At 47.1% G+C, this 12,702-nt stretch overlaps 1 protein-coding gene across 1 annotated transcript; it reads right to left on the reverse strand.

Annotated features, from left to right (window-relative positions):
* Window positions 1-260: 260 nt before the first annotated feature.
* Window positions 261-11,791, reverse strand: LOC306741383 (zinc finger homeobox protein 3-like; the record flags this gene model as incomplete). The annotated part of the gene is made up of 10 exons (XM_079223663.1): window positions 261-377; window positions 503-1,159; window positions 1,285-6,047; window positions 6,181-6,322; window positions 7,858-7,968; window positions 8,147-8,283; window positions 8,371-8,469; window positions 9,118-9,331; window positions 9,487-10,028; window positions 10,114-11,791. The coding sequence occupies 10 exons, from the start codon at window positions 11,789-11,791 to the stop codon at window positions 261-263; spliced, it is 8,460 nt and encodes a 2,819-aa protein (XP_079079789.1).
* Window positions 11,792-12,702: the final 911 nt, after the last annotated feature.

A 12,702-nucleotide genomic window follows, 5' to 3' on the forward strand; every position in this document is an offset into this window, starting at 1 on the left:
TGAAAGGACAGACCGGGAAAGAGTTTAAGAACAATATGAAAAGAGGAAAGCTGTGGTAGAGAGGACTTGGTTTGGGCTCTCTCCTATTTTCAGTTGAGAGTTTCTCTTTGGGCCGCTGTGGCTCGGCATCTTTGGGGTGTTCAGGTTACAGGTTTGGCAGCAAAGTGGACAAGGTATATATTTCGAGATCAACAGCAGGTTCAGGAGGGGCTTTGGGGAGAATGTAGTAGAAAGAAGCAAAGCCGCCGTAGTCTGCCTCTTCAAGCTCGGTCTCTCTCCCCTGCTCCTGCGGACAGCTCGGCCTGCTCCCTCTCTGCAGAGTCGGAGCTCAGGCTCCTGGCCCTCTTCTCCTTGGCTCTGGCATTCTGGAACCACACCTGTAAAAAGATTTGTATGAATAAGTTAGCTATCACCCTTAAAATAATTATTCTGAAACAGTACTTTTTAATCTTTAACAAATGCAAATTGCATTTATTAATTTATAAATATTTGAAACATTTACCTGTACAACTCGGTGAGGCAGTCCCAACTCCTGGCCCAGTGTCTCACACTCATGCCGGTTGGGGGTACGGTGGCTCCTGTAGAAGTCTCTGAGCTGGAGTACCTGGAAGTGGCTCATCTGTGTCCTTTGGCGCTGCTGCTGATGTTGGTGCTGTTGCAGACTTTGTGTCTCACCCCAATCTGAGCTTGGACCCCCAGACCCTTCAGGACTAGGAGACCCTTGGTCAGCCATACTGGAACCCTCTTCACATGGGTACTCTTCATCATCTTCCTCATAGTCATCATCCTCCTCTGGGTTGTTCAGATCAGTGGTTGAAGACAAAGGTGGCTTCATACTTAACTCTTTGTTAATGATGACAAAGCCATGGTTTGGGATGAAGTTGGAGGAGATAGATGGGCCTGGTCTGTCCATGACAGATGACATAGCCATCCCAATCTGCCCATTGGAGCCATTACTCATCGATAAGTTGTAGCCTGCTCTTTCAGCCTCTGCCCAATGGCGTGACCGCATATGGGCATCAAGCGCACTCTTTACCTTGAAGAGAGCCCTGCAGAATGGGCAGCGCAAGTGGTTCAAACCCAAGCTGAAATTGGATCCTGGCCCCATCGACCGGAACTGTCCTTTTCTCTCTCTGGCTCGTGTATTCTGAAACCAGACCTGTGAAGGAAAGACCAGTATGATTTAAAATTTGAGTTACACAACATCATTAAGTATTTTTTCTGCGTCGTGCTTTCTGTCCCTCTCTCCCAAAAACATTCAAATACAATCAATCCATAAAATACCTGAACTACACGTCTTGTCAGGCCGACATCACGTGCAATGCCTTCCAGGACTCCTCTGGTGGGGTTAGAGTCCATACTGTAGCGCTGATACAACACTTCAAGCTGTTCTGGGGTGATGGTGGTTCTCTGGCGCTTATCCCTGCGGTGGTCTTCCTCAATCTCTCTACTGCTCCTTTGGCCTTCAAAAGTGGTCTCTGACAAAAGCTTTGAACTCTGCTTCATGGGTGTCAGGGAACTTTGAGAGAGGCTGGTGTGGGTGTTACTCGAGTGATCAGAGAGTGTATTTTTCATTTGTATGCTGTTTAAGTGTGAAATCATGGAATGTGTGGGATTAGGGTGCATCTGGGACATAGCGCCTGAAAGCATTTGACTGGCCATCAGGCTGTGGTTGGGGTGGAGCATCATGTAAGGCATGGTTCGGTCTGTGAAGCCAGAGTGGAGAAATTGGACCTGGGACTGAGCTGCCAGGAGGTGCCTGGTCTGATGCTCCTGCCACAGCTGGAATGAGGGCAAGGATACTGGGCAGAGACTGCACTGAAACTGAGCCTGCGTTTGGGGTTGGAGTGGGGTTTTTTGCTGGGTTTCAGTGGATAGGCAAGAGGTGGCATCAGGCAGCCGAATGTGGCTTGTGTCAGACTCTGAAGCAGCAGGGAGGCTGGGTGAAGTATCAACAGGCTTTTCAACCGCTGGATCAGATGGAGGGCTGCATGTATGCCCGTGGCTGGAATGAGCTGTGGACGCAATGGCCGGTACCGTCTTATGTGAAGAGGAGGAGGAGTGAGGCTGTAGTCTTTCTGGAGTACTTTCTGGTTGCATATTGGGCTCTATTTGTGGAGAGGACCCGGTTTTCATGGCCTGAACAATTTCCTTACGCTGGATGTCTGCATCTGAAATTTCATGTTTTATTTGAACAAGAGCTAGGCTCTTGTTAGCTTGAGAAGATATTGTTGTATCTTCTTGTTTCCTAGGAACAGGTGTTGGTTCACCATTGGCTGTTAGAAGCTCACTTTCTATGCAGTGAGAGGAAGAATCAAGGACAGGTGAGTCAGGGTTGGTGTAATACTCATAAGTCAGATCCATGGAGTTTTCATTCGGAGATTCACCTTGTGCTTCACAGCGGTTATCGTCATCATCATTCTTGTAGCAGCCATTTCTCTGACTGTGAATGTTGTCAAGTTGGTTCTTCCCATCTAATCCATCGTCTGTCCCCAGGTCTTGAGTTTTACGGGCTCTTTGTCTTGCATTTTGGAACCACACAACAATGACTCTGTTAGGGAGATACAACAAAGCAGATAAGCTGTCATATTCTTCCTCTCTGGGATAAGGAGTCGCCTCAAACACCCCCTGCAGGGTCTCCAGCTGTTGTTCCGTGAAGCGGGTTCGGGAAGAGCGTCGGCCCCTATGGGACTCTCCTCTCAGGAGGTCTGTTGTCTGCGGCTGTGGGGAGGTATGGGCTGGAAGGGCTGGGGACAGTGGACATGGGGAAAGTGACAGAGGCTGGCTTTGTGCTACTCCTCTGGACTCCTCCAGGGCTATGGTTGGCGGGTTATTAAAATTGTAAGGGGAATCCTTGTCTCGCTGGCGCTCTTTAAATAGGGTGTTGCGAAACCAGTGTTTGATAACTTTATGAGGCAACCCAGACAGTTCACACATCTTGTTCATCTCTTCATCACTGGGGAGGCTGTTAATATCAAAGCGTTTCCTCAGGACAGTCAGTTGCTCCTCGGAGATTCGGGTTCGGGTTCTCTTACCGTGTTGCTCAATTATTGTTGGGCTGACTTGGGGTTGCTGTCCTGTTTGGATTGGGCTGTGTTGGGATGGTTGACCCAGCAGTGCAGAATTTATCGGTGAAGGTTGACCTTGCAAAGCTGGGCTGAGCTGGGGTTGCTGGACAAGCAAAGAAGGGCTGAGCTGTGGCTGTTGCACTAGCAGTGCTGTGTTGAGTTGAGATTGGTAGAGTTTTGCCAACTCAGGGTTCAAACTTGAGTCTAACCAATGTTGGGGCTGGAGACCCACAGACTGCATCACCATCGAAGGGAGGAGAGATAGGTCCATGGGAAAAGGAATGTGCGGTAGGGGAAGCTTAGGTAAAGACAGTTGGGATACAGGAAGCTGGGGCAAAGTATGAGGAAGCATAGGTATTTTTGGTAAGGTAAGAGGTATGGCGTTAGCGTTGGATGTGGTTTGAGAAGTAGCTGTAGCAGCTGTGCTTGGGATGGGTGCCTCTTGTTGTGGAAATTCTTGAGATTGAGAAAGAAATGAAGAAGAAGGTTTGGGGACAGTTGTTGTTAGGTCTGTAGCAAGAGTACACATTTTGGTTGTGGGATCTGAAAATGAAGGGACAGGTGAGGGTGCAAGGCTTTTAACTTGAGGCATAACTGGTTCCAGTTCTGGTTCAGATTCTGAGGATGGGACTGGGGCGGCAGCTGAATTCTCCCCAGATTTAGGTTGTGTGATCGGGTACATCTGGTCATACTGCTGCCTGTATTCTCTGGAAAATTTCTCCAGTGCAGGAGTAGAAAACAGTTTCCTATGAATGTACTCCCGGTGACTTTTCAAAATCAAGGGATCTGAAAAAAATTTGCCACAGTCTCTACACTTTTCTCCCCTTCCACAACAACCTCTTTCGTTGTTTACCGATTCCTTATCTTTCTTTTTTTTGTCATGTGGCAAACTTTCTATTTCTTCATTGCCCTCTACTCCTTTGTTATCCTCATTACAGCTTTCCAGCTGTACATCCTGTAGTCCACTTAACTCAACTCTTTCTTCTTCTGAGCATACCTTCATCTTGTTGATATCAGAACACTCCTGTTTATCTGGCATCATATGGGTTGGTATCTGCTGCGGGTGTCTTTGTCTACTTTGTATGTATTGCAGTGCCAACTCGTAGCCATAACTCTGCAGCAGGGCTCTAACAGGCTCGCCATTCACAGCTGCATAGGGCACTCTGGGAGGAGGACACTGCGATCCAAGAAGAGTAAATGAAGAGGAATCCGTTTCCGCTTTCTGACATGTATTATTAAAAGTAGGAACAGACATGTCTTCTTTTTCTTCTTCAAGATTATAATTGCTGTGTTTTTTTTCTGACTGGTTGTTGGCAGATCCACTGCAGCCAGCTTCAACATTGACTTCAAACTGCACACGATCCTTTGGTTGGTTAAAAGCTGAGTTTGAACGTTGTCTCTGGGTTTGTTTGTCATCAATTTGAGGTTGGGGCTCCCTTTTAACTTCCACCTTAACTTGTTCGTTGGGGATGGAGTTGGCACATACTAATTGACTAAGTTCTAGGCTCTTAACAGTTAACTCTGGGTTAATATGCATGTCTCCTGACAAATAAAAGGGCATAAGAAGTTGCTGCTGCAAAGAGAGCAAGTTGTCTGGTGTCAGGGAGAAGTGTTGTTTAAGGAGATTATCTGTCCCTAAGGGGAAATGCTGCATCAATTGGGACTGGAGCAGAGCTGTGTGTTGTTGTAACTGAGCTTGGGCCTGTGCCTGAGCCTGGGCTAACTGCTGCTGTTGTATTAGCATTAACTGGTTTCTTGATGCTATAAGTTCTGAAACTCTACTTTTAGCCTGCCTGCTGTCAGTTGGGATACAGAGGGTTGGCTGTGCCTCAGCTGTTAAGCCTTGGCCTAATAGTAAAGAGGTTGAAGAGCTTACTACATCTGGCCTCTTGGTGAACAGCAAACCCTTTGATATTTCTTCTCTGTTGGTAGCAGCCTGAGTAGCAGTGGTGGGGACTGACACTGGAGCAGATACACTAGATCCTGGGTTCTGTGGAGCAGAGTTCTGGGCATCACGAGCTCTAGTCTGATGAAGAACAGAGCGAAGATGAATGTCCAGTGTGGAGCTCTGGCTATAGCCCACTCCACACAATCGGCAGCGGTAGGGCCTAGGATCTGGGCCACGGGGAGCCTCGGGGACAGCAACACCTGTGCCAGAGTCCTGGAGGGCCCGTCTGGCCCGGTGGAGATGGGACACAGAGTTATAGTGGACCAGAAGAATGGTTTTCTGGGTAAAAGATTCAGAGCATATTGTGCATTTATAGGGCCTTGTTGGATCCAGATAGCGGTCCATTGTGGGGTTGGAGCACTTTTTGAAAAATGAGCTGGAAGTAGGTTCTGATATGATCTCCTCATGTGGCCTTTTCTCTGGCTCAGTTAAATCTTCCTCATCTCCATCAACTTGACCGATCAGGTCCTTCTCTTTAAATTGTACTTCTTCTTTGTGTTCTTCCTTTCCCACCATGCCCAGGGCTTCTTCCTCTATCTCTTCATCCTCACCCTCTCCTGCTTCTTGACCCACTTGAGGTGATAAACTAAAATCTTGTTGAACTGAGCTCTTATTTAGCTCCATGTATTGAGCCGTGTGAGGTGGCAAGAGTGTATTCTGTCCCTGTGTGTAGTCCAGCTGTGAGTGTGTGTTCTGCATGTGTCTTTGCAAGGCCTCTTGACTGCGGCATCGTCGAGAGCAGAGGGGGCACTCTGTTGCCGCCCTCATGGCATGGTACTGCCAGTGCAGCTTGAGCTTCTCTTGAGTGGGGAACGCCAAGCTGCACCTGCTGCAACGGAACCGGTAACCATGGCGATCAGAAAGAGGAGGGGGGTCGCCGATCGGGGAAGAGGGGGGGGTCTGATTTGGGGACTGAGGAGCCAGTCTGCCACTGGAAGGGTGAGTGGTGTTGTCTTCTAAGGGTGGGGTGAGTAGAGCTGTGACATCTTTGGGTGCGGCTACATCTCCCTCAGTGTTCTCTACTGAAATGCCTGCAAAATGGTAATAGTACATTTTAAATAACATTAGGCCAAAAAAACAATGTGTTTTAAATAAACAACAGTGACATTGTTTGGAATGTATGACTCTGAATTAAGTCTTTTTTGCAGTGCATTTTAAACCAACCTTGTGAATCAACTGAGGCACTGGAATCAGCAGTATGGGAACAATTTGCATTGGTATTCTTGGTATCTTTATTTTTCTGAGTATCATCCGTCTGTGTTTCTGTCTGCAGCTGAGGCTGTGGTTGTTCCATGGATAGTGTGACCTGCAAGGGGAAAAAATGACAGTGTCAATTTCTTTTTTGTTTTCCATTGGGGAGGGAGTTATTGCCAGTTATAATTAGTGCTGTTTTACCAATTCAGACTGAGCGAAATATGGGATATTACCATATTTTCTCAATCCTATATTATGAATAAAACATTTAATTGTACAGAAAACCGCAAGCAAATATGCAGACGTATAAACATGAGTGTCTACACACCCCGTCCTAATATCATAAAACATTAAAGTGTGAATCTGTGAGTGTATCGTTACATCTTGCACCTGCCTGCGCAGCAGTATAGACAGCGAGGCACATCAATTTGGTAATAAGTGTATATGGTGAGATATGTGGGTCTGCCCTTCAGCTCCGTCCAACATGCCCCAAGGGTTTAATAAAACTTTACTGAGCTGAATAATGAATTTATTTAAAATCATCCTTCATACAGAAAACCTCTATCTCCACAGCTTCGAGCACTGAGAGCAAATACCATATCTATCTAACAGCTAGCTACCCTTAGGAAAGGACAGACAGCTAAGATGAGATTTACATGACAAGAGTTTTCTCTTCGTAACAGCTTCATAAGAGAGAAAGAGAAGAACAACCGCGCGCACACGCACACACACACACACACACACACACACACACACACACACACACACAGCAGAGAAAACTGAAGGTCAGGCTTAATCTAGAGAGCGTAATTGGAAAGCAAGGTACATAATGGCCATCATCACCTCAGTCTGAATTAATGAACCTCAATTACTATCAGAGAGAGTGAGGGAGGGGTTGGAGAGAGGACGATGGTGGGGGTGGCAGAGGGGTACGGGGTATAGAATATGAGAAAGAGAGAGAGCATGGAGAGAGAGGGAGAAGGTATGGGGCAATGAACAAAAAAAACTGCTTCGGAGAGAGAGAGTGAGTAAGGGAGGGGTAACGCATAAGAAATTGAGAGAGAGCTTGGGAGAGGCAGAAAGGGAGGGGCAGGGACAGAGATTTCTGAATAGGAATGATAGGAGTAGCTGGAGGGGGGGAGGGAGGGACAGCAGAGGGGAGAAAGGGTGAAAAGCAGTCAGTCAAGTGGAGGCGAAGAGCGCAAGAGACAAAGGCCACTTAGCATACGGGCCAGGGAGATGGAGGATGGTGATGTGGATAGATGACCAGTCTTTGTTAGTTGGAGAGACACAGTAAAAAGCATGGGGGCCCCTTTTTAGCTTGACTGCACTTCTGGTAATAGAGGGCTACTTAAACATGCATTATAGAAAGACTGGCTTTTCCCTCACTCACTCATTCAAACCCCTCTCTCTTCCACTCTAAAACGCGCATACACATACACACAAAATGCACGGCTGCATCAAAGATGATAGCGGGGAGCTACTTAAACATGCATTAAAAAAGCGGTGCCTTTCTCTCTGGTGCCTTCTTAATGGAATTGTCTCCCTACATTTCACTCTCCCCCTTCCCCCATCGCTTTGCCTTCTCGTTTTATTTTGCTTCCTGACAAACGCAAATACAACAAATACACACTTGCATACACTTACTGTGCTTATGAGCTTGTCAACACAGTCCTGTGCCACACTGTGCACATGCGTGAGATGCTGTCGAAGGTGTGCGTGTGGGAGTTCAACCTGGCACAAAGGGCACTGGACAGTCTTAAAGAGAGAGAAAGGAGAGTGTAAAAAAGTGTTAAAAAGTGTTGAATTAGAAGGCTGAAAGAGTGCACAGGTGGGCATGGGTTTGTGGGATACAGTAGAACTGCATTTATTGTGTCCGATATATTTAATATCAACAAGGACATACTTAAATTATTAAAATGTGTCAGCTGCTCACCTGCTGGTTCGGATTTTGCTGGTGTATTCTGGGACGTTTGGTTGAGATAGAGTTTTCCGTTTCCTCGCATTCAGAAGATGGACGCTTCACTGATGGAAATGACTCCCTCTTTTCTCTTTCCTCCTCCCTAGTTTCTTCTTCTCCATGTAAATAGATTGATATTTACTATGTATGTAATATGTTATCATGCTATCATTTTAATTAATAACTATGAATTAACATACCTGTCTTGTCAGAAATCCCCAAGTTACAAGTGTCTTTGGTTGTGTCCAAAGGACCAGTGGTGGTCTCACTGGAAGTTTCCATATCCTCACTGAGCTCTCCTATGGGACATGAAAAATAATTATGTTGCACAAACATTGCGCTTCATACAATATGTTCTCTCAAACAATGAGGCTAATTGTAGTTTATAATATCCTCTTGATAGCATCCTTCAAAAAGACCAATGTCTTTAAGCCTCACTCTATTCTTCTTGCTAGCCTCCGTACACTATTGATCAAGTATTGATTCTCCATTAGATTCTCCTCAGAGGTGGAGTAGAGGTAATATGGACTTACAACACATCAGTTCACCTCGATAAGTCTTAATCTGCACATAAACAAATCACAGGATGCACTTAATTTACAACTGAAGGGTTGAACAACTAATTTTAGATGTTGTGCCAGCAGTTCATACACTTCAGACGATGTAAATTCAGTGTTTCATCTTGAATAGACGGGTGACTAGCCTTTACTGCCCCCATCCTTATCCAGGGGATTTGTATTGGTCCATTGATTAGCAGGTGCTAGTTAGCTGTTGTCAGGAGTATAACAAGGATGTGTATCGACAAATCAATTTACTTGATCAATATCTCAGCAACAGCCATTACTCATTTTCTCACGCTTTTCATCTTAATCCCCTATCTGCTCGATGACGTCAGCTAGCACATGCAACATGAAATTAAAACGGCCATATGGTTCATATTCTCATACCTGTGACTCCATCAGGGCTTTTCCTGATGGTAAAAATGGCTGCCAGCTCCTCTCCACCCATTGGCTGCAGCTGTAGTAGCCCTTCCCTCTGCTGATGGGTTGGGGTTTGACTGTGTTTCAGTACTTGTAGTTTAGAAGAGGAGGAGTGGTTGCATAAGAGACAATGGAACAGCCACGATCCCCCATCAACCTCACCATCATACTGCTGCAGGAACTAAAAACAATGAGGCAGAAAGGAGAGAATGACAATTATTATGGTTGACAATAGTATATAAATCTAGTCCGATCATCATGAATTGCTGAATAAATGTATGTTTGAAATGCTGCTTGCATGCCCGAAAAAGGTGTTCCTCATGAAAGTGTACTGACTCGATAAACCCGGACGCTGGCCTCGTGGTGGGAACTGAGGGAATGTCCTTGCAGCTTGTCCAAACTGCTGGTCACGTAGTCACACAGGTTGCACCTCAGCTGGACAGGGTTGCCCTTAGCAATAAGGCCAGCCCCCTCCTGACCCTTGACCCCACCCTCCTGGAGGTGAGCGGCAAGCTGGTACCGGGTGCGGTGTCTGTCAGTCTGGCAGTGCAAGGAGAAGTTAGCCCTCAGCTGGGTGGTGTAGCCGCACAGCCTGCAGTGGCAGCCGCCAGTGACCAGGGAGCACCACTCAGACTGAGGCAGAGAGCGAGGGGCGTTCAGGTGCTGCTCCACAGACTCTAAGCTGTCGGACGAAAAGCAGGAGCAGACAAGGCATTGAAACACGCCCCCCTGGGAGAGGGGTTCAGTGGGGGACATAGATGGGGCTGGAGGGGGAGAGGGGGAGGGGGAGGGAGAAGGAGTCAGTGTAGACCCAAGGGTGACTGGCTGATCTGCGACTTGATGACTGGTCAGCCGCATGTTCAAAGAGAGCTCCGCACCTATAAAACAGAGAGATCCACTGTAAGAATTTGCACATTTAAAAAAATGTCGTTGTTGGATTACAGCGAGCGATGTATTACTAACCTGCGTTTTGTAAGTGTTTCAGCTGCGGGGCAAGACTCCTACAGTGAGACAGGTAGTAGCCTCTCTGGAGCCGTAGCATGTTATGTGTGTGTTTCTCGCTGGTGGTGTGTATGCGCAGGTTGCGGGCAATGCTGGTCTCATAGTCGCACACATCACACCGCCACCGCTTACCATGAGAGTGAGTGTGTGCAGGTGGTGTGAGCTTAGCGGGCTGGGTAGTAGGTGTGGGAGTAGCGAGTGGGGGCTTGTATGCGGGCTCATCCACTGCGTTACTGTCGGAGGAGCTGCTGTTGCTTGTGGTAATGTGAGAAGTGTGGATGTGACCATTCGAGTGTCCCCCATTTTGAACGTTATTGAGGTGTTTATCCGACTGCATGTGGATGCTGAGGTTGCCTTTCGATGAGGTAGCATAGTCACACACCTCGCAGCGGTAGGGCTTGTAGCCACAGGCATAGGTTTCGCCACGGGCCAAGCGAGGATGGGGTTTCCCCGAACTGCAATATCCACACACACCTCGTGTTGCACCGCCACACACACACTTTCCCCCGGAGGCACCACACACACACTGGCCTCCTGTCTCCGGATGTTTCTCTTTCATGTGGACCTGCAATGTATGTTGGGACTTATAGTGCCAGTTACACTTGGGGCATTTTAGCGTCTTGCAGGAGTTGCGTGAGTGCATTATGGTCATGTGACTGGTCAGTGAATTAGGAGAGAGGTCTTGGTTGAGATTTTTAAGGACAGCTTCTTTCTGTTCTTCTTCTTTGTCTCTCTCGTCATCCACCTCCGTGTCTAGCTGGCTGTCATTTGGTTCTGGAGCTTTGGCACCATCTCCATTGGAAATGGAAGAATGAGGAACCCCTGCCGGCCCATCATCCTCAGCAGGTGTACTGGCAGGCTCTGTACCTGCCAGTGAAAAAGCCAGAGTAGACTGCTGGGATTTAAAGCTCTGAGGAAACTCAGAAATCCAGCCCTGATCTCCCTTAATGTCTTTTACCTCTGTCTCGCTCAGCAGGGCAGAAAAGGAGGACGGACAAGTGAAGTGCTTTGGAGAGGTGGAAAGAAAAGGGGAGGGATTTAGAGAGGTGGAAGGAGTGGGGGAGGGCTTTGGAGAGGCGGCTATTTTGCTGTCGAGTGTGCCACTGGCCTCTGCAGTTTTGGAAGAAGAGCTGTGCTGGCTCGGTTGAGGTAATAAAGAACATTTGGATTTGGTTTGGCTTTGGTTTGAGATGGCCTCCTCCTCTTCCTTCTCCTCCTCCTCCTCTCCCCCTCTGCTGCTAAGGGCTGCTGGGAGGCCCCCTGTAACTGACGCCTCTCCTACACCTACATGCACCTCCCCTTCTTCCTTCCTTTGCCCTGACAAATATCCCTCCGCGAAGTCTTCCTTCATGCCCTGCTTTTGACACGCTCCATTCTCCTGTGAATGTCGGCCTCCTTCTTTCTGCTCACCTCCCTGGGTCTCTTCTCTAGCCTGGAACCCCTCTGCGCCCTCCTCCTCCTGCTGTGGCAGGGTCAGGGGCTCTTTGGCAGGGGCCATGGCTGAGGTATGAGAAGATGACCCCTGCTCCGGAATGACCGCTAGGGTCAGGAGAGGAAGAGATAAAGCCTGGGGGCTGAGGTCAGCATCTCTCTCCTCTCCTCCCCCTCCATCCCCTCCGCCTCCCTCACCGCTGTCCATACCAGAGGCTACAGCTGCCAGGCATTACTACCCCACCTGTGTTTCAGATACAGAAAAAGAGGAGAGCGTGACAGACAGAGACAGAAGAAAAGTGAACGGAAAAGAGAAGAAGAGTCATGTAAATAATATTGCATAACAGTGGAGGAGAAGACATTGATTACAGTCCCTGGACAGCATCAGTTCAATACTGCCTTCACAGTGCGCTATACAGGGGCTGGTTACTCAGGGGTTAGCGTTAGCCCTTAATGGGAAAATCAATAGCATGAGCGCTAAACTAGGTAGAGGAATGCGGGTAAAGGCTACGCAGGAGGTCTATAATATTTCTCAGGGGATAAGATTAAATGAAGAACTGAATGCTTCTGAGCTAAAGGGCTTCCACTAAATTGCCACACTGAGTTTAAAAACGGTTCTTTTATCTGCTTTTATCTGTCCTTCGCTGTGCTTTGGTACAGAGATATTAGGAGAGGAAACTGGTGCTCAGTTTAGCACGAGCCATTTTATAACACGCAGTGCAAACACGGGGTGGTCACAGTACAATAAACACCTGTGTAATCTAATTCTGTCCAACTGCAACAAATACTTGTATGAGGCTTATAACATTTTTGTTGAGATTTCAGGTTTTGATTCAAATCAGTGATAATTTCTGAAGCAATAGTTAGTGTTGTTGCAGTGCAGTGTCTTATTTATCTCCTCTCCTCGTATGTGTATAAAATTGTATACACTTCCTGTAAATCCCATTGCTTGCACACTATAAACACACCCATATACATGAACAATGAAGCAATGATGTAATTGAAAATGAATCCCGTTTTGTTGTAAACTGAAACGTTATGTATAATGCATTTATAGTCAATAGGGTTCAAAAGACAAACAAGTTAAAGCAATGTTTAAATTAATTTTGTATTTATGAC

Source organism: Taurulus bubalis, assembly GCF_910589615.1.
Source record: "Taurulus bubalis genome assembly, chromosome: 9".
Taxonomy (NCBI): Eukaryota; Metazoa; Chordata; class Actinopteri; order Perciformes; family Cottidae; genus Taurulus; species Taurulus bubalis.